Source organism: Melospiza georgiana, chromosome 33 (genome assembly GCF_028018845.1).
Source record: "Melospiza georgiana isolate bMelGeo1 chromosome 33, bMelGeo1.pri, whole genome shotgun sequence".
NCBI classification, from domain to species: Eukaryota; Metazoa; Chordata; class Aves; order Passeriformes; family Passerellidae; genus Melospiza; species Melospiza georgiana.
The window spans coordinates 591,200-613,475 of record NC_080462.1 but is presented as its reverse complement, the minus strand read 5'-3'; the positions used below and the strand labels follow the sequence as shown (position 1 = coordinate 613,475).

The following is a 22,276-nucleotide window of genomic DNA, read 5'->3' as shown; positions in this document are numbered from 1 at the left end:
CCTGGCCCACCCTTGCCCTGGCCAGGAGTGTGTCAGAGCAGCTTCCAGAGGGATACTGGCTTTCTCCTGTGTTTTTGGAGAGCTTTTCCCTGGCTGTGTGCTCTGCATCCTGCAGCAGCTCCTGCCCTTCCCTTGCTGGCCTGACCTGTCTCCCATCTGCCCTGCACCAGAATAGCAACAGAGCAGAGTGAATCCTTGCCACAAACAAGGTGGCATTCACTTTGCTGCCAGGGAGAGGAGGGAAAAAAAAAAGCCATAAAAATAACACAGAAAACTGCCCCGTGCACAAGGGAGGTTTAGGGAGTGGATTTCCACAGGCTTTAAATAATATCTTTAACATGGGAAGAGCCTGATTTACTCCCTGTCTCTCATGTGCTGGCCATGGGCCAGGTCTCCCTGTGCTGCTGGCTCCAGCCAAGCCCCATGGGCAGCTCCAGGGCAGGGACAGTGCCCAGCTCAGCTCCACAGTCCCCAAAGGGACCCTGGCTGACCTCCCCAGGGGGACCAACACAGCAATTTTGGCCTTGGAGGAGAAACAGGCCCTTTGCAGCTCATGCCAGCTCCTTTTCCACAGGGAACTGGGTTTTCCTAAGAGCTGCTTCCCTCTGGATTTATTTTCTGCAGCAGGATCCAAGCTGGTGCCCACATCCCACCACAGCAGCCAGTGCCCACCCCCCTGTGTGTGCCCCACAGAGGGGACAAACAGCACAAGTGTCACCACACCATGCACACCCAGAGGGGAACTCACCAGAGCCAGGTGGTCCTCGGTCTGTGCAGGGGAGAGCAGGGAGAGAACCGAGAGCACTGTTAGCTCACACAGCCCCCCCCCAGCAGCACTGTGCCCACTGGCACCTCACCCTCACCCCCACACGGGTCAGGGTGGGGAATGGGAGAGGGTTTGTGCCATTCATGGGGCACAAACAGCTTAAATGGTGATTGGGAGAGGGTTTGTATCAGCCATGGGGCACACTCGGGTCAGGGGGGTTGATGGGGAGAGGGTTTGTGCCATCCATGGGGCAATGAAGGCCAGGGTGGTGATTGGGAGAGGGTTTGTGCCATCCATGGGGCACACTCGGGTCAGGGGGGTGACTGAGAGAGGGTTTGCACCATCCATGGGGGACAAACTGGTGAGAATGGTGCCTGGGAGAGGGTTTGTACCATCCATGGGGCAGACACAGCTCAAATGGTGATTGGGAGAGGGTTTGTGCCATCCATGGGGCAGACACAGCTCAAATGGCGCCTGGGAGAGGGTTTGTGCCATCCATGGGGCAATGAAGGCCAGGGTGGTGCTTGGGAGAGGGTTTGTACCATCCATGGGGCACACTCGGGTCAGGGGGGTGACTGAGAGAGGGTTTGCACCATCCATGGGGCACAAATAGGTCACAGTGGTGACTGGGAGGGGGTTTGTACCCTTCATGGGGCACAAACAACTCAAAATGGTGATTGAGAGAGGGTTTGTACCTTCCATAGGGCACACGTGGGTCAGGGGGGTGATTGGGAGAGGTTTTGTACCATCCATGGGGCACAAACAGCTCAAAATGGTGATTGAGAGAGGGTTTGTACCTTCCATAGGGCACACGCGGGTCAGGGGGGTGATTGGGAGAGGTTTTGTACCATCCATGGGGCACAAATAACTCAGAGTGGTACCTGGTGTAAGGTCTGTACCAGTCATGGGGCACAAACTGGTGAGAATGGTGCCTGGGAGAGGGTTTGTAGCATCCATGGGGCACACATGGGTCAGGGTGGTGATTGGGAGAGGATTTGTGCCATTCATGGGGCACAAAGAGCTCAAAATGGTGTTTGGGAGAGGGTTTGTGCCAGCCATGGGGCACAAACAGCTTAAATGGTGATTGGGAGAGGGTTTGTGCCAGCCATGGGGCACACATGGGTCAGGGGGGTGATGGAGAGAGGGTTTGCACCATCCATGGGGCACAAAGAGCTCAAAATGGTGTTTGGGAGAGGTTTTGTACCATCCATGGGGCAGACACAGCTCAAATGGTGACTGGGAGAGGGTTTGTGCCACCCATGGGGGACAAATTGGTCAGGGGGGGTGATTGGGAGAGGGTTTGTGCCATTCATGGGGCAATGAAGGTCAGGGTGGTGCTTGGGAGAGGGCACATACGGGTCCAGGGGGTGACTGAGAGAGGGTTTTCACCATCCATGGGGCACAAACAGCTCACAGTGATGCCTGGTATGGGGTTTGCACCACCCATGGGGCACACAGAGCTCACAGGGTGCCTGGTACAGGGTTTGCACCATCCAAGGGGCACACAGAGCTCACAGGGTGCCTGGTACAGGGTTTGCACCATCCATGGGGCACACACAGCTCACATGGTGCTGGTACAGGGTTTGCACCATCCATGGAGCACACAGAGCTCAGATGGTGCCTGGTACAGGGTTTGCACCATCCATGGGGGACACAGAGATCTCACAGTGGTGCTGGTACAGGTTTTGCACCATCCATGGGGCACACACAGCTCAGATGGTGCTGGTACAGGGTTTGTACCAGCCATGGGGCACACAGAGCTCACAGGGTGCCTGGTACAGGTTTTGCACCATCCATGGGGCACACAGAGCTCACATGGTGCTGGTACAGGGTTTGCACCATCCAAGGGGCACACAGAGCTCAGATGGTGCCTGGTACAGGGTTTGTATAATCCATGGGGCACACAGAGCTCACAGGGTGCCTGGTATGGAGTTTGCAATATCTATGAGGCACAAACAGCTCACAGTGGTGCCTGGTACAGGGTTTGCACCATCCATGGGGCACACAGAGATCTCACAGTGGTGCTGGTACAGGTTTTGCACCATCCATGGGGCACACACAGCTCAGATGGTGCTGGTACAGGGTTTGTACCAGCCATGGGGCACACAGAGCTCACAGGGTGCCTGGTACAGGGTTTGCACCATCCATGGGGCACACAGAGCTCAGATGGTGCCTGGTACAGGGTTTGCACCATCCATGGGGCACACAGAGCTCACATGGTGCTGGTACAGGGTTTGCACCATCCAAGGGGCACACACAGCTCAGATGGTGCCTGGTACAGGGTTTGCACCATCCATGGGGCACAAACAGCTCACAGTGATGCCTGGTATGGGGTTTGCACCACCCATGGGGCACACAGAGCTCACAGGGTGCCTGGTACAGGGTTTGCACCATCCAAGGGGCACACAGAGCTCACAGGGTGCCTGGTACAGGGTTTGCACCATCCATGGAGCACACAGAGCTCAGATGGTGCCTGGTACAGGTTTTGCACCATCCATGGGGCACACACAGCTCAGACGGTGCCTGGTACAGGGTTTGCACCATCCATGGGGCACACACAGCTCAGATGGTGCCTGGTACAGGGTTTGCACCATCCAAGGGGCACACACAGCTCAGACGGTGCCTGGTACAGGGTTTGCACCATCCAAGGGGCACACAGAGCTCCCAGTGCTGCTGCTCCAGCATGCTGCAGGCACCAATCCCATCCTTCCCCCTCAGATCTCCCCTCCAGCACGGCCCCATCCAGCATCCAGCTCCCACCACCACAGCCCCTCCCAGCCCCCTGGCAGCCCCTCCCAGCCCCTTGGTGCCCCCTGGCAGCCCCAGCAGCGGCACATGGCACTCACCAGGTGGTGCATCAGCCCCTTGCTGCCCTGCGAGGTGATGACTCGCAGGTCGGGCTTGCGGCTGCTCGGGGCCAGCTGTGCTCCGTGCGCCCCCGGCGGCGGAGGGGACTTGGCCGGGATGATCTTGCCCAGGCTGCTGCCGTTGGACACGGGCAGGAGCCCCGGAGAGGCCCTGGCACTCACGTAGCCGTTCCCTGCAGTGGGGAAAAATGTGTGTTTTACGGTGGGTTTTTCACAAATGGTAAAATAAATATGATGCGTGTTGTGTTAGGAAGTGATGCTGGATTAATTCTCTTAAGTAGTGTGTTGAATAGAGTTTTAGGTTATAAAAATTGTTACAATAGAAACTATGTGGGATACTTTTTGTAAAGAAAGGACTTGCAGCGAGATAGCAGCCACAGGACACCTGAATCTTTCAGAGAAAGAGAATTTATTGCTCCATTATCAGAAGAAATTAACTTCTTCCTGCCTCAAAGGTGCTGTCAGGATTCAGAGGAAGAAGTTGATGATGACCAGACAGAATCCTGTGTTTGAATGGAATTTATGCATCATGTATGAAGTGTATGAATATGCAACAGGCTGTTGTTTTTAAGAGTTAATCCTTTCTTAACATGTGTCCTTCTTCAGGCTCGTGATGCCCAGAAAAAGGTACCAGGACGTCCGTAACTCTTTGTCTCTATTGTCTCATATTGTCCTAATTCAAATTGCCCAAATTATTATTACTCTAATTGTATTACTATTTTCATAACCACTTTATTACTATTCAACTATTAAAATTTTAAAAAGAAGTGATTGGCGTTTTTCACAGGGGGCACAGAGAGGGAGCAGGAGAAGGTTGGTGATGGGGATGGACACACTGCAGCTGTGGGGCTGCACTGGGGCTGCATCAGTGCTCCAGTGTAGGGGAAGATGGAACAGGGAAGCCTTCTAAATATGATTAGCAAAAGATTTTGAGAATATAGAAACTATAAGTGAGATTGAAATGAAAGCAAGTTTTGAGATACCTTGAACAACTAGAAAGTAATGATGTGGCTGAACTGAAGGTGATCCCCTTTTGATGGAACAACACCCTCTGCTTGCAGACAGCTCCAAGGCTCAGAGCAGACCCTACAGCTTGGCAGAAGGGGCCCAAAGAGGAGTTTTTAGGGTTTAAAATGTAACACAGTATGGTAATGTAATGATTCTTACAGGCTGTATGTGAATGCTATAGGATTTGTATCTTGTACTAGATTGGTTAGTGAGAATTAGAATATTCAACACAGAAGAAGATTTATTGTATTGTAATGGGAACCTCGCCCTCTTACCCTTTTTACTCTCTTACCTTTTTTACTCCTTTATTCTCTCACCCTCTCACCCTCTCTACCCCTCTCTTCTCTCAGGCCTGCTCCGAGCTGTGGCTGCAGCTCCCAGCAGGGCCCTGCACCCAGGCCCTGTGCAATAAACCCCAAATCCCAGCAGGGCCCCTGCACCCAGGCCCTGTGCAATAAACCCCAAATCCCAGCAGGGCCCTGCACCCAGGCCCTGTGCAATAAACCCCAAATCCCAGCAGGGCCCTGCACCCAGGCCCTGTGCAATGAACCCCAAATCCCAGCAGGGCCCTGCACCCAGGCCCTTTGCAATAAACCCCAAATCCCAGCAGGGCTCTGCACCCAGGCCCTGTGCAATAAACCCCAAATCCCAGCAGGGCCCTGCACCCAGGCCCTTGGCAATAAACCCCAAATCCCAGCAGGGCCCTGCACCCAGGCCCTGTGCAATAAACCCCAAATCCCAGCAGGGCCCTGCACCCAGGCCCTTTGCATTAAACCCCAAATCCCAGCAGGGCCCTGCACCCAGGCCCTGTGCAATAAACCACAATTTCCAAGCCCTGGCTGCAGAGATCTCTCATCTCCATCCATCCCAACCATCCTACACTCCATGACTGCTCCTTCTTGTGGGAGAGCAGCACCTCAAAATCCCCCCCAAATCCCTCCTGCACCCCAGCAGGTTCACCCCAGGACAGGCAGCAGCCCCTGAGCTCCCCAACCTGCAGGGCCTCCCCTGTGTGTTCCTGCAGGAACACCCAGCAAATCTCAGAGCCTGATGTGCAGCCAGGCTCTTTCCCTGCTCTGCTTGGGCTCCACAGCCCTGCCAAGATGGGTAATTATTGGCAAATTCACTTTTAAGGTCTCTTTATGGTGCTGGGGCAGTGAAAAGGGGCTGTGGCACAGTGAGCACTCAGTTCACTGCTCCCACTGCCCCTTTGAAGATCTGAGGTTCTCTCCTCCTCCTCCTCCTCCTGCTGCCCCACTTAAAGATTTTATGTGCAAAGAGAAAAAAAAAAAAAAAAAAAAAAGAAGAAAGGAAAGGAAGAAAAAAAAAATAAAAAGGAAAAGATTTGATGAACATCAGGAAAGGAATAAATTGGATCAGATTACAGTTCTGATGAGGGCTGGTTTTTTTTTTCATGAATAGGCCCCAAAGATAGAAAGGCGTTCAGCAATCACCAGGATTCAGCCCTCACATTCACGGCACGTTAGACCGGGAAAAATAGGTCGCTGATTGCATTATTAATGACATGCACATCGAGCTGCAGCTGCATTTCACAGGGGCTGCTGCCACCAGCACTGCAGCCAGGGGGGCTCAGCAAAATCCCTGCACCCCTGGGGCTGCCAGGGTGGGCACAGCGGGCACGCGGGGTGGCATTGGGCACAGGGGGTGGTGATGTTCCCCTTGATCCCTCAGATGGCACAGGGGGTGGCAATGATGGCACAGGGGGTGGCACTGATCCCCTTGATCCCACAGATGGCACAGGGGGTGGCAATGCTCTGATCCCACAGATGGCACAGGGGATGGCAATGCTCCCCTTTATTCCACAGATGGCACAAGGGTGGCAATGCTCCCCTCTGATCCCATGGATGGCACAGGGGTGGCAATGCTCTGATCCCACAGATGGCACAGGGGTGGTGACGCTCCCCTGGATCCCACAGATGGCACAGGGGGTGGCAATGATGGCACAGGGGGTGGCACTGATCCCCTTGATCCCACAGATGGCACAGGGGGGTGGCAATGCTCCCCCTGATCCCACAGATGGCACAGGGGGTGGTGATGTTCCCCTTGATCCCATGGATGGCACAGAGGGTGGCAATGATGGCACAGGGGGTGGCAATGATCTCCTGGATCCCACAAATGGCACTGGGCACAGGGGGTGGCAATGCTCTGGTCCCACAGATGGCACAGGGGGTGCCAATGCTCCCCTTGGTCCCCCAGGGGCACTGGCTTTTAGATTTATCAACACCAAACGTGCAGAAATTCCTCAGGTGAGCTGCAGTGCTGGTGGCCATAGAAAAGCCACAAGAAATGTTAAATCCTTTGATTTTCTCCTTCCCAAGTCCATGGAAAAGCCAAAAGAAACGTTGAACTCTGATATTCTCCTCCCCAGATCCATGGAAAAGCCAAAAGAAATGGTAAACTCTTTGATATTTGTCGCAGACATCTTTTATGAAAAATCCTTTCCTTAGGAATTTTCCTCCTGAGAAGCTGGGAGGCCTCAGGAACAAAATGTAAGCAATGGTTATCTGCTGCTGTGGAATTCAACAGGTGGATTTGTAATTAGTCTGATACAGTTGTTTCTAATTAATGGCCAATCACAGCCCATTTGGCTCGGACTCTCTGTCCAAGCCACAAACCTTTGTTATCATTCCTTCTTTTTCTATTCTTAGCCAGCCTTCTGATGAAATCATTTCTTCTATTTTTTTAGTATAGTTTTAATGTAATTTATATCATAAAATAATAAATCAGCCTTCTGAAACATGGAGTCAGATCCTCATCTCTTCCCTCATCCTCAGACCCCTGTGAACACGGTCACAGATATTCTCCTTCCCAAGGCCATGGAAAAGCCAGAAGAAATGTTAAATCCTTTGATATTCTCCTTCCCAAGGCCACGGAAAAGCCAGAAGAAATGTTAAATCCTTTGATATTCTCCTTCCCAAGGCCATGGAAAAGCCAGAAGAAATGTTCAATCCTTTGATATTCTCCTTCCCAAGGCCATGGAAAAGCCAGAAGAAATGTTCAATCCTTTGATATTCTCCTTCCCAAGGCATGGATGCACACGGGGCTCTCGTGCTGACCCTGTTTGAGGATCCAGACTCTCTGGATCACTGTGGGCTGGGGTGGCTCCCTGTGCTGCACTTTAGGTTCCAGTGCTGCCACCACTCACCCCCAAAGATGAGGGGTGGCCTTGGGCTGTCACTGCTGCTGTCACTGCCATGTGCACCCAGCATGGATCCAGCCAGACACAGAAGGGCTGCACTCCCACAGGACCCCCCAGCCAAGGGAAGGAGTCCAAAAGAGGAGCTGTGACCGTGTTCACAGGGGTCTGAGGATGAGGGAAGAGATGAGGATCTGACTCCATGTTTCAGAAGGCTTGATTTGTTATTTTATGATATATATTACATTAAAACTGTACTAAAAGAATAGAAGAAAGGATTTCATCAGAAGGCTGGCTAAGAATAGAAAAAGAAAGAATGATAAAGGCTTGTGGCTTGGACTCTCTGTCTGAGCCAGCTGGGCTGTGATTGGCCATTAATTAGAAACAACTGTGTGAGACTAATTACAAATCTACCTGTTGCATCCCACAGCAGCAGGTAACCATGGCTTACACTTTATTCCTGAGGCCTCTCAGCTTCTCAGAAAAGAAAGAAAGGATTTTTCAGAAAACATGTCAGTGCCAGGAGCCCTCTGGGCAGCCTCTGCATCACCCTGGCGTGAGTTTGAGCAGGGACACCCAGGGTTCAGCATCCCCCACGGGGCAGGGGTGGGTGCTGCATGCCGAGGGTGGCACAGCCAGGGAGTGTGGGCAGGATGCAGGGACACAGCACTGCAGGATCCGGCCAGAGGCACCCGCAGCTGATGACTCAGAGGCAGCAGGTGATCACTGAGTGCTGCAGAGACTGCAAGGGAGGAGGAGGACGAGGAGGAGGAGGAGGAGGAGACGTAGCAGGTATTTGAGACCTGCCAGAGCCACATCCCCTCCCAGAGGCACGAGGGGAGCCCCAGGAAGGGTGCAGGGGTCTGGGGACAGCAGGGCTGTGGGGCTGGCCCTGCTGCTCAGCCCCATTTCCTGCAGTGGCAGCAGGAACGCAGGGAATGCTCGGGTGACGTCAATGCTGACATTCAGGGGCCCTGCCAAGCTCTGCACCCGCAGGGGCTGCTCCGACAGCTGACACGGGGGTGGATGGGGGCCCCAGAGCTGCCTGGGGGCTGGGGCACCATGGCCCCTTCCCTGTGCCCTCCAGGAGCAGCAAAGCTCAGTGCTGAGTGATGGGAGACACTGCCCCACAAAGCACCCTGCAGGTTTTGCTCTGTGAACAAATCCCCCTGGTGCTGCCCAGCACAGGGAAATGGCTGTTCCTGGCACAATCCAGAGTACAGGGATGGGGTTGGGTGGCCACGGTGCTGCAGAACCACAACTGGGCCAACCCCACCCAAAAACCAGTGGGACCTGACTCCAGTTTGGCTTAAACTGGGGCGATGTGGGATTCCACAGTGCTCTGTGCTGCCAGCTGGGCACCTACTGCAAAAAGGGGTGAGGAGTCAGGCTCAGGAGCTTTTGCTTCTGCCCTTGCCCTGGGAGGGATGGCATCTACCCTGCCAAGCCTGGGAGCACTGCCAAGGCCAGTGCTGAGAGCAGCAGCTGCTTCCCAGCACTACCCAGGGCTGGCTCTGCTCTTTGGGCTGTGCCTGCACCAGCAGCGGCCCAACATCCTCAGCCTGCAGATGGCAGAGGCAGATGTGGGCATGGAATTGTTGTTAGTGCATTTTACAGCTGAGGAGCTGAGCCACGAGGCCTGAGCCTCATTAGCACCGTGGCTCTCACAGTGGAAAAGGCCCTTAATGAGCTTCTTTTGCTTGCAGTAAAGTTCCTTTATAAGGCCCAAGCACGAGGAGGAGCTGGGTGTTAATTGATCGTAGAATTGGCTGCAGCAGCAGGAGCTAAACCCAGAGCTACTCAAACCCTGGTTTTTGGGGGTCACCTCCCTGCTCTGCAGCTCTCCCCAGAACCCTGGGTAGATGGAGACTCCTTGGTCACTGAAACCAGCACCCCCACCAAAGGCAGCCTGCAGCTCCACATGCCAACTCCTTGGCAAAACCTTCCCCATGGGCTCAACAGCAAAGCAAAACCCTGTGGGAGGTGTGGGGAAAGCAGGAGGGCCCCGTGGAGCCAGGCAGGGGCTGAAGGCTCCTTACTCACCCACAGGGCTTGGGCAGGCTCCGTTGGTGTTGTTCAGGTCTCCCCCAAGCATCGCCCCTGCAAAGCAAGAGGAGAGATGGCATCAGCAGCAGGGCAGGAACAGGGGGAGCATCCCTGCTTTTGGGGGGCCCAGAGCACGGCGGAGGGAGGCAGAGGAAAGACAAAGTCCTGGGCCAAAGGAGCAGCATTCCTGGTGATCAGGTTGGGAAATGTTATCCAGGCAGATCCGTTTCCTCTGGGAAGGAGCCAAGTGCACGGAGCCTGCTCCAAAGGAGGGAGGCAGCTTGGAAAACACTGCAGCTATTTTATTCCAAGCCCCCCTTTTGGGGGGGACACAGAGCTGGTGCTGCTGGGGGAGAGAGAGAGAGAGAGAGAGAGCCCCAGCAGCATGACAGGAAATAAAATCCCCCCTGTAATGTTCACAGGGATGGAAAACAGCCCACACTGCCAGGACACCACAGTGATCCCCACTCCCAACACTTGCAGCATGAAATTCCCCACCAAACTGGGAAAAACTGGACCTTTCTATTCCCAAAAGGTTCACAGGGTCCCACACTGCCAGGACATCAGAGATCCCCACTCCCATGGCCCCAACACTTGCAGCAAAGTGCTGAAATTCCCCACCAGACTGGGAAAAACTGGACCTTTTTATTCCCAAAAGGTTCAGACTGATGGAAACCATCCCAAACTGCCAGGACAACAGAGAGATCCCAACTTCTATTGCCCCAACACATCCAGCAAAGCACTGAAATCCCCACCAGACTGGGAAAAACGGGACCTTTTTATTCCTAAAAGGTTCATAGGGATGGAAACCATCCCAAATTATCAGGACACCACAGTGATCCCCACTCCCAACACTTGCAGCATGAAATTCCCCACCAAACTGGGAAAAACTGGACATTTTTATTCCTAAAATGGAAACTATCCCAAACTGCCAGGACACCACAGAGATCCCCACTCCCACTGCCCCAACACTTCCAGCAAAGCGCTGAAATTCCCCACCAAACTGGGAAAAAAATGGACATTTTTATTCCCAAAAGGTTCATATCAATGGAAACCATCCCACACTGCCAGGACACCACAGTGATCCCCACTCCCAACAGTTGCAGCATGAAATTCCCCACCAAACTGGGAAAAACTGGACATTTTTATTCCCAAAAGGTTCACAGGGATGGAAACCATCCCAAACTGCCAGGACACCACAGAGATCCCCACTCCCATCGTCCCAACACTTGCAGCAAAGCGCTGAAATCCCCAGCAGACTGGGAAAAACTGGACCTTTTTATTCCCAAAAGGTTCAGACTGATGGAAACCATCCCACACTGCCAGGACACCAGAGAGATCCCAACTTCTATTGCCCCAACACTTCCAGCAAAGCGCTGAAATTCCCACCAAACTGGGAAAAACTGGACATTTTTATTCCCAAAAGGTTCACAGGGATGGAAACCATCCCAGACTGCCAGGACACCACAGAGATCCCAACTCCCATCGTCCCAACACTTGCAGCAAAGCGCTGAAATCCCCACCAGACTGGGAAAAACTGGACATTTTTATTCCTAAAATGGAAACCATCCCAAATTACCAGGACACCACAGTGATCCCCACTCCCAACACTTGCAGCATGAAATTCCCCACCAAACTGGGAAAAACTGGACATTTTTATTCCCAAAAGATTCAGACTGATGGAAAGGAAACCATCTCAAATTACCAGGACACCACAGAGATCCCCACTCCCATCGTCCCAACATTTGCAGCAAAGCGCTGAAATTCCCCACCAAACTGGGAAAAACTGGACTTTTTTATTCCCCAAAAAAACCAGAACGGTTTGCCTCTCCTGGAAGAAGACTCGCTCTTTCTTCTGCCTTGCTCTGAGTTATTTCTGACAGCCCCCGACTCCCCAGCCGGGGCCGCCTGACCGCGGCTGCAGCCGAGAGGCGGCGCGGAGGCTCCGGAGCTGTGACCGCAGTCAAGCCGGAGCCCCGGGCTGGCCAACAGGGGGCTGTGGGTGCCAAACCCCACCTCCGAGCACCGCCCGGCCCTTCCCGAGGCAGATGGAGAAACCTGAGACACCAATCTTGATCCAGGCCCGCGAGCCCCTGGAAGCTGGAGGAGGCTGGGAGGGCTGAGCTGAGGGAAGGAGTTACTCCTCATATGGTCCTAAAAAAATTGTATGGCCTGAGGAAGGGTGGATGAGCCACTAGATGTGATTGCAGCATCTCCCTGAAGGGATGGATGCAAAGCCAGAGGTCCCTGTGCCTCCAAAGTGCCACAGAAGGGACCCCAGCAGGGTTGTGTGGCTGTGCCCTGCTGTGAGACAACACCAGCACCCCAAGCACTGTGCCCATGGTGCCACAGAGGGCTCAGCTCCTTGGGTGAGTGATGCCAACCCAGCCCCAGCCCTGTACACCCCTCCTTGGCTGCCCTTCTCCCACAGCATCCCCGAGCCAGCAGCACTGGAGGGCACCCAGTGCCCTCCCTGTGCATTTGCTTTGGAAACAACACAACCAGCTAAAAGAAAATTTAGGGAAAAAAAAAAGGATTTTTTTCTAACATGCAAGGCCCTGGCTCCTATAAACAGGATTTCTTCCGTGTCCCAGGCACCCCCCTGAAGGATGGGGATGCAAAGCCAGAGCTCCTGTGCCTCCCGTGTGCAACAGAAGGGAATCCACCAAGATTCTGTGGCTGTGCCCTGCTGTGGCACCCCAAGCACTGTGCCCATGGTGCCATAGAGGGCTCAGCTCCTTGGGTGAGTGATGCCAACCCAGCCCCAGCCCTGTACACCCCTCCTTGGCTGCCCTTCTCCCACAGCATCCCCGAGCCAGCAGCACCAGGCACTGTCAGGGCACCCACCCAGCCCTCCCCGTGCATGTGCTCTGGAAACAACACAACCAGCTAAAAAAACATTTAGGGAAAAAAAAAAGGATTTTTTCTAACATGCAAGGCCCTGGCTCCTATAAACAGGATTTCTTCCGTGTCCCAGGCAGGCAGTGAATGAGACACAGATGGCCAGACTTGGAACACCTCTGAGCTCACAACCACAAAATGATCCCCCTGAAAGGAGCAGGGAGAGAGCTGGAAACAGCGAGCCCCCAGAGGGGTCTGCTCCACCAGGAAGCCTCTGCTGCTCTCAGCTGAGGGGCCTCAGAGAGGGCAGGAGATCCCTGCAGCCTCAGCCATGGCTGCCTGTGCCTGAGGAGGGCTCTGCCACCCTGCCTGCAGTGAAATGCTGCTCTCTGGGATCAGTCCTGGAGCAGAATGAATCCTCTCTGCTCTCTGGGACCAGCCCTGGAGCAGAATGAATCCTCTCTGCTCTCTGGGACCAGTCCTGGAGCAGAATGAATCCTCTCTGCTCTCTGGGATCAGTCCTGGAGCAGAATGTCCCCTCTCTGCTCTCTGGGACCAGTCCTGGAGCAGAATGAATCCTCTCTGCTCTCTGGGACCAGTCCTGGAGCAGAATGATCCCTCTCTGCTCTCTGGGACCAGTCCTGGAGCAGAATGTCCCCTCTCCTGCAGCTCTGGGATCACTCCTGGAGCACAATGAATCCTCTCTGCTCTCTGGGATCAGTCCTGGAGCAGAATTTCCCCTCTCTGCTCTCTGGGATCACTCCTGGAGCAGAATTTCCCCTCTCTGCTCTCTGGGACCAGTCCTGGAGCAGAATTTCCCCTCTCCTGCAGCTCTGGGATCACTCCTGGAGCAGAATGAATCCTCTCTGCTCTCTGGGACCAGCCCTGGAGCAGAATTTCCCCTCTCTGCTCTCTGGGACCAGTCCTGGAGCAGAATTTCCCCTCTGCTGCAGCTCTGGGGTCTCATCCTGACACCTGAGTGCTGTGAGGCACCTTGGAGACTGTGGTGAGAGCAGTGAGCAAACAAGCTCTCTCTGCACCACGGTTCCTGCTGCATCCCATTCCTCCTGCTCACCCTGATCCAGCACAAACCTTCTGGAAGCATCTCCCAGCCTTGTCTCCCAACCCATCCTCTTTGCAAAGCTCCCCAGAGCTCTGAAAGCCCCAGGGGCCATAGCTGAGGACCCAATGTCCAGGTGGTCACTGGCACCAGCTCTGCCATTTGCAGCCCGGGTGACTTTTACAGTGACATCCAAAATAGCAGGAATATTATTTATGATCATAAAAGAGAGCCAGGCTGTGGTCACACATTGTCCTTGTCCCCTCTGCCACTGCAGGGTGACAACTGCTCTGCCCCAGCCTGTCCTGTGCCACCCATGGGCTGTCCCTGCTGGAAATGACTGCTCCTCAGATCTGTCAGCACAGCCACATGAGTAATCACCCACAGCCAACTGCAGGCAGCACAGCCCAACTCAGAACAGCCCTTTTTAGGCAGCCAGACCCATGTCACCAGAGTGCCACCAACGAGCTGGGTGCCAGCAGCCACCCCCGAGCCTGGGCATGGTGCCAGGTGAGTCATCCTGCACTGCCCAACCCAACCCAGAGCCTGCAGGGATCCAACCCAGAGCCTGCAGGGATCCAGCTCTCAAAGAGCCCTAGGTAAGGTGGGGAGGCTGCCCTCAGTTTGGGGCACAAACAGGGCATCCATGGCTGGCAGAAGCACACACTGAGGTGCAGCAACACTTCCAGGGTGCTTCTGCCACCCACAGGTGCTGCAATGTGGACCCTGGGCAGGGCATGGAAGCAGCAGGGGTGTCCCCCTCCCTCAGGGGTGCCCCAGACTGGGTGCTGCAAGCCTAGCAGGCAGGAAGGATGAGGAGGTGAGTGTTGGGGAAGATGGAACAGGAAAACTTTATGAATATGATTGTCTGGCAAAAGATTTTGAGAATATAGAAACTATAAGTGAGATTGAAATGAAAGGAAGCTTTGAGATCCCTCAGTTACTGAACACCTGGAAAACAATGGTGTGCTCACTGAAGGTGATCCCCTATTGATGGAACAACACCCTCTGCTTGCAGACAGCTCCAAGGCTCAGAGCAGACCCTACAGCTTGGCAGAAGGGGCCCAAAGAGGAGTTTTTAGGGTTTAAAATGTAACACAGTGTGGGAATGTAATGATTTTTACAGGCTGTATGTGAATGCTATAGGATTTGTATCTTGTACTAGATTGGTTAGTGAGAATTAGAATATTCAGCACAGAAGAAGATTTATTGTATTGTAACAGGAACCTTACCCTCTTACCCCTTTTACTCTCTTACCCCTTTTGCTCTCTTACCCCTTTTGCTCTCTTACACTTTTACTCTCTCACCCTCTCACCCTCTCTACCCCTCTCTTCTCTCAGGCCTGCTCTGAGCTGTGGCTGCAGCTCCCAGCAGGGCCCTGCACCCAGGCCCTTTGCAATGAACCCCAAATCCCAGCAGGGCCCTGCACCCAGGCCCTTTGCAATAAACCCCAAATCCCAGCAGGGCCCTGCACCCAGGCCCTGTGCAATAAACCCCAAATCCCAGCAGGGCCCTGCACCCAGGCCCTTTGCAATAAACCCCAAATCCCAGCAGGGCCCTGCACCCAGGCCCTGTGCAATAAACCCCAAATCCCAGCAGGGCCCTGCACCCAGGCCCTTTGCAATAAACCCCAAATCCCAAAAGGCCCCTGCACCCAGGCCCTTTGCAATAAACCCCAAATTCAAGACCTGGCCTCAGAGATCTCTCATCTCCATCCATCCCAACCATCCAACCCCCGACACTCCCACAGCTGAGGGGCTCACAGCATGGCTCACCTGCACTGGCTGGCCTCTGTGGCAGCCCTGGGGACACGGTGTTCCTCTGCAAGGCTGGCTGCTGTGGGGACAGGAGCCGGGGGTCTGTCAGCGAGGAGGTCACCAGGGACTGGGTGACCAGAGAGCTGCCAGGGTTGCTGAACTGCAGCGAGTTCTGGTTGGTCACCGGCACCGTCACGGGCATGGCGAAGTTCGGAGCGGGCACTGTGGACTGAACAGAGAGCAGGGGGTAAAGGGGAGCCGGGTTCCTGAAGGCCAAGGGGGACAGGCAGGCTCCTCAAACCTGCTCTGCTGTGCTTGAACCCACACTGGCACCTTGCAGGGGATGCACCAGAGCCCATTCCTCACCAGAAGAGTTCCTGCTGCACAGCACAGCTGCTGGCCAAAGGGGGACAGTCAGGCTCCTCAAACCTGCAGTGCTGTGCTCAAACCCACTCTGGCACCTTGCAGGGGATGCCCCAGAGCCCAGCTCCCCACCAGGGAACACCAGGAGGAGTTCCTGGAGCACAGCACAGCTGCTGGCCAAGGAGGGACAGTCAGGCTCCTCAAACCTGCAGTGCTGTGCTCAAACCCACTCTAGCACCTTGCAGGGGATGCACCAGAGCCCAGTTTCCCACCAGGAAGCACAGCACAGCTGCTGGCCAAGGGGGAGAGTCAGGGTCCTCAAATGTGCAGTGCTGACCTACAATGCTGTGCTTGAACCCACTCTGGCACTTTATGGGGATGCCGCAGAGCCCACTCCCCACCAGGGAACACCAGGAAGAGTTCCTGCAGCACAGGAAGTTGGCCAAAGGGGGACAGTCAGGCTCCTCAGACCTGCAGTGCTGTGCTCAAACCCACATTGGCACTCTGGGGGAAATGCACCAGAGCCCAGTTCCCCACCAGGGAACACCAGGAAGAGCAATGGGCCATCCTCCTGGACATACCCAAACAACCGTTGTGGCCTCTTTTTCAGGCTGTATTTATTTACCCCCTGTGTGTTCAGGACAGGCTGGGAGCAGCCCAGAGCATGGTGGTGGGCACCAGCCTGGTGGTCTGCCCCCACCAGCACTGACAGCAGCCCAGCTTGGCACTACCCCTCACCCCAAGCAGGATTCTATTCTCTGTCCCTCAGCCAGCAGGAAGCCAGCAGTGGATCCCCATTCTGGTGGCCAAGCACTTGGTAAAGACTCATTTTGCTCCAGGGAGCCCCTGGGTCACTCTGAGATCCATCCTGTCCCCTCTGGGAGCTGCTGGGAAGGAGGAGCTGACCTCAGGAATGCAGGAGCATCACTAAAGCCCTATCCTTGGCTGCAGGTTGAGGAGCAGCTTCACCTACCAGCGTCCCGTGGGAGCCAGAGCCGCTGTGATTATCCCAGCCGTTTGTCTTATGTCACTGATTTGCTCTTCCTTAACAGGAGCTGGCACCTGCTTAGAGGCTTTAGCACGGGCTTTGCTTAAGTCCCATTTTAATTTGCTCTGGGATGGAGAGGGAGAGTAGCCCAGCACTAAATGGGACTACCACAAAGCCAGAGTGGAACCCCAGTGAGGGAAGAGGGACTTGCGGCCCCTTCTCCTCCAAAAACCTGCTCCTCTATAGCTCCTGCTCCTTAGGTGAGAGAGGGGGATGGCAGGAAGGAGTAGGACAGTGCTCACCCACGCCTGCCTGGCAGGAACTGTCCCCACCTGCCTCCCAAGGGCATCCTGTCCTTCAGAGATATCCCGAGGCTGCAGCCAAGCCGTGAGGGCAGCGGCTCCGAGCCTGCGCCCTCAGCAACTCCTACAGCACCAGGGAGAGCTGGAACACGGAGCCCTCCCTCTGCTCATCCTGCACGGCAGCAGAATCACGGGAAGAGGAGGAGGAGGAGGAGGAGGAAGGTTTCTTGGGCGTTGCACGAACACTGGAGCGGCGTTGTGTAATAAATCACTGCCAACGCGGCCGTGTGCCTTCAGAGCTCCCAGCGAGGGAGAGGAAGAGCTGCAGCTCCTCCACACCACACCATGAGCAGTGCCATAGTGGGGCTGTGAGGGAGAGGAAGAGCTGGCGTTCCTCCACACCACACCATGAGCAGTGCCATGGTGGGGCTGTGAGGGAGAGGAAGAGCTGCAGCTCCTCCACACCACACCATGAGCAGTGCCATGGTGGGGCTGTGAGGGAGAGGAAGAGCTGCAGCTCCTCCACACCATGAGCAGTGCCATGGTGGGGCTGTGAGGGAGAGGAACACCTGGAGCTCCTCCACACCACACCATGAGCAGTGCCATGGTGGGGCTGTGAGGGAGAGGAACAGCTGGAGCTCCTCCACACTACACCATGAGCAGTGCCATGGTGGGGCTGTGAGGGAGAGGAACAGCTGGAGCTCCTCCACACCACACCATGAGCAGTGCCATGGTGGGGCTGTGAGGGAGAGGAAGAGCTGCAGCTCCTCCACACCACACCATGAGCAGTGCCATGGTGGGGCTGTGAGGGAGAGGAAGAGCTGCAGCTCCTCCACACCACACCATGAGCAGTGCCATGGTGGGGCTGTGAGGGAGAGGAAGAGCTGCAGCTCCTCCACACCACACCATGAGCAGTGCCATGGTGGGGCTGTGAGGGAGAGGAAGAGCTGCAGCTCCTCCACACCACACCATGAGCAGTGCCATGGTGGGGCTGTGAGGGAGAGGAACAGCTGGAGCTCCTCCACACCACACCACGAGCAGTGCCATGGTGGGGCTGTGAGGGAGAGGAAGAGCTGGAGCTCCTCCACACCACACCATGAGCAGTGCCATGGTGGGGCTGTGAGGGAGAGGAAGAGCTGGCGTTCCTCCACACCACACCATGAGCAGTGCCATGGTGGGGCTGTGAGGGAGAGGAAGAGCTGGAGCTCCTCCACAACACACCATGAGCAGTGCCATGGTGGAGCTGTGAGGGAGAGGAAGAGCTGCAGCTCCTCCACACCACACCATGAGCAGTGCCATGGTGGGGCTGTGAGGGAGAGGAAGAGCTGCAGCTCCTCCACACCACACCATGAGCAGTGCCATGGTGGGGCTGTGAGGGAGAGGAAGAGCTGCAGCTCCTCCACACCATGAGCAGTGCCATGGTGGGGCTGTGAGGGAGAGGAAGAGTTGCAGCTCCTCCACACCACACCATGAGCAGTGCCACGGTGGGGCTGTGAGGGAGAGGAAGAGCTGCAGCTCCTCCACACCACACCATGAGCAGTGCCATGGTGGAACTGTGAGGGAGAGGAACAGCTGCAGTTCCTCCACACCATGAGCAGTGCCATGGTGGGGCTGTGAGGGAGAGGAAGAGCTGCAGCTCCTCCACACCACACCATGAGCAGTGCCATGGTGGAGCTGTGAGGGAGAGGAAGAGCTGCAGCTCCTCCACACCACACCATGAGCAGTGCCATGGTGGAGCTGTGAAGGAGAGGAAGAGCTGGAACTCCTCCACACCACACCAGGAGCAGTGCCATGGTGGGGCTGTGAGGGAGAGGAAGAGCTGCAGCTCCTCCACACCACAGCATGAGCAGTGCCATGGTGGGGCTGTGAGCTGATGATACAGCAGCCCAGGAGCTGAGCTCTGCCTTAATGCACCTGCAGACAGGTGTGAGGCTGGCACTGCCCCGGCACAATGGCAGCTTGCACATGGCTCCAAAGTCTGGGGGAGAAGATGCACAAATCAGCCAAAATCCACCATTTCTGCTCTTGTTAGAAGGGAGGGCAAACACCAGAGGCAGAAGCCCCACGGGGCCCTTCGTTAGCAGACACAGCTGTCGTTAGGCTGCCCCTCTGGGTTAGTTCTGCTCACACACAAAACCAACCCAGCGTTAAAATGGAAAAGCGTCTCCTTCAACCACACACTCCACCTGCACTGCCCGGCCCCTTGCTGCCAGGGAGGTTTAGTGGGGGAGCCAGATGCTGTGCCCTGATGAGGAGCCACCCAGCACTTGAATGCCACCTGCTGAAAGGACCTCTGGGCACAGATTGTCCCTCTGGATTGGCACGTCTGGATGATGGGAGCCTGCTCAGGGCCCTCCCTTTGCAGCAGACACGTTGTGAGGCTGAGCAGCTCCTGCTCATAACAGTGTTCTGCACTAAGGACAAAGCTCAGGTGGCTTTTCAGCTTATTTTCCACCATGGCAGGTGCTGGGGGGCTGCAGGTCCTGCTGGGGCTCTACTCCCACCCCACACACCCTGGTAGGGTGGGAATCTGCACCTCCTTAGTGAAACCAGGGAGGCTGAGGTAGATCCATGTCCTGACAGAGCTAATCCTGCCCTGAACCCCTCTCCTCCAGAGCTGCAAGAGATCATCACCACCTGCACTTCCCTCCACCTCCTCAGCCCTCCCAGGTCTCAGGGCAGCCTCCCCACCTCCTCCACCCTGAGATCTAGGGGATCAAAATGCAGATTTTGGGATCCTTATCCAAATGCAGATTTTGGGATCCTTGCGAGGCTCGTGGAGCAACACAGCGCTGAGTCAGCAAAACAAACCTCAAAACCTGGAGATTTCACAAGGCCCAGCTCTCAACAAAAGCCAGAATTTTAACTTGTGGGGGCTTGCAAAGCACAGAAGGGCAGATTATTTTGGGTGGGGCTGTGTGTGTGTGTCACTTTTGCTGTGCTGCATCCAGGCCTGGACAGGAGCCTCCCCCCTGCTCCCACAGCATTAATTACTGCTGCAGCAACTCGGGGCTAATCCCCTGAAGAGCCCTTGCCTGCATCAATAGTCTCTGCTCCCGTGAACTAACAACTAATTTGAAACGTGTCCCCCTCCTCCTCCTCCTCCTCCTCCCGTCTCCTGACACAAATCCCTTTCAGCACTGTCCTGATGCCACCCCAGTGCCAGTGACAGCTCTGGGATCACAGGCTAAAACCTCCCTGGATTGCTGCCACAGCCACCAGCTGCCCTGAGGGCTCGGTGGATTTGGGGGGAATTAATGTGGAATAGCCCAAGCTGAGCTTTGCAGGGATGTGAGAGGTCGGCACTTGCTACCAGCTCACATGAACAGACAAAAATCTGATTTTTTTGAGGAAAAGAGGGTGAAAAAGGAGATCCTGACCCAGTAGAGGTGATGAGACAAGCTGAACTGCCTGGCTAGAACCAAGGAGGGTCAGGAATGATTCTCCCAAGGAAGGGCACTCGAGAGCCAGGTGCATTCAGGGCTGCAGGGGCTGCTGGCATCGGCTCCAAAGCAAAGCCATGCAAAATCCAAAATCCACCCCCCCATCACCTGGAGGCACCGGGGAGGGGACCAGGGGGTGCTGCAGGCCACCAGCTACTCACTGCGAGCCGGTAACTCTGCATCATTTTATCAAACTCCTCATCAATCTTTTTATATTTCTCCTCCGTCTGCGGGGTCAGAGCAAACACTTCGTCCCCCTCGGGGCTCTCGCACTCCCTGTGCTTCTTGTTCAGCGCCTGTTACGTGTGGGGGACACGGGGGGAGCAGGGACAGGGCGAGGGGAGGTCGAACAGAAGAGAAACAAAACAGAAAAGAACATACAATGAAGGATTTCCAGCCACGGGCAGGTACTTACACCATATCTCTTGAACAGGATATCCAGATCCTCGCTGCCTTTGCGGTATTTATCCTCCATCAAGGGGCTCTGGTCTATGGAGTCGTCGCCGTCGGGCTCTGGGCTGTCACAGCCGTTAAAACCTTTCTTTCTTAACGTCTGAAAACACAACCGGAACAGTCTGAGATGGGGAACAGGGGCAGCTCCCTGTGGAAACCCAGGGCACCACTGGGAATGTTCCTCTGTCTGCTCTGGGGTGCCCTGACCCCCAGGGAGCTCTGACTGTGACCCTCATCCATGGAGAAAGTTTCCTGAAATATTCCTGTGGTATATTTCCAGAATATACCACAATCCACTCAAGTGTGAAATGGATTATAGAGAGCAGTGTAGGTGCATCATTTGGTGAGAAATTGAAGGTTTTGGGGTTTTTAGTATGCAAGATGGAGTTTTTGGGGGCTTTTAGTATGCTCTGGTCTATGAAGTCGTTGCCGTCGGGCTCTGGGCTGTCACAACCCTTAAAACCTTTCTTTCCTAACGTCTGAAAACACAACCAGAACAGTCTGAGATGGGGAACAGGGGCAGCTCCCTGTGGAAACCCAGGGCACCACTGGGAATGTTCCTCTGTCTGCTCTGGGGTGCCCTGACCCCCAGGGAGCTCTGGCTGTGACCCTCATCCATGGAGAAAGTTTCCTGAAATATTCCTGTGGTATATTTCCAGAATATACCACAATCCACTCAAGTGTGAAATAGATTATAGAGAGTAGTGTGGGTGCATCACTCGGTGAGAAATTGAGGTTTTGGGGTTTTTAGTATGTACAGGGTGTCATCCTGGGTTTCTTCTTCCTTCTTCTTCATGGGTTTGGGTGGCATTTTGTAATTGGGCAGAAAAGTCCCCATTGGGATCAGTTATTGGGTTAAAAGGGAAAATAATCCAGGTGTCAGCTCTTAATTGGATAGTTTAGTCTTAAAAGACCTTGTAACAAAAGATTATTGGCCATTTTGTGCCTTCTAATGAAAAGCTGCCCAACTCATGGTTGTGAGGCTGTTTTACTGATAATAATAAACACCTGAGTGTTAATTTAAACATGAACTGCCATCACAAGTGCCTTCAACCCAGACACAGAGAAACCAACAACTGATACCAGGTACCCCCAAGAACCTCCCCTGGACCAGGACTTGCCCCTGTACAAATCAACAGCATCACCCCAAGATATTGCTGACCTCAATGTGTTTAAAAAATCAGGATACAGCCCCTGGGTTTGATGCCAGGGCGTCTCTAATTTA

At 54.7% G+C, this 22,276-nt stretch overlaps 1 protein-coding gene across 3 annotated transcripts in view; it reads right to left on the bottom strand.

The window, feature by feature from the left end:
* The window catches only part of MEF2D (myocyte enhancer factor 2D), a 104,931-nt gene that overhangs the window by 10,678 nt on the left and 71,977 nt on the right, over window positions 1-22,276 (bottom strand). For all 3 annotated transcript variants that reach the window (XM_058042722.1, XM_058042721.1, XM_058042723.1), the window contains 5 exons: window positions 21,014-21,151; window positions 15,521-15,731; window positions 9,842-9,898; window positions 3,613-3,806; window positions 749-769 (listed from right to left, as the gene is read on the bottom strand). In XM_058042722.1, the coding sequence (XP_057898705.1) occupies window positions 749-769; window positions 3,613-3,806; window positions 9,842-9,898; window positions 15,521-15,731; window positions 21,014-21,151 (621 nt within the window). The remainder of the gene's footprint in view (window positions 1-748; window positions 770-3,612; window positions 3,807-9,841; window positions 9,899-15,520; window positions 15,732-21,013; window positions 21,152-22,276) is intronic.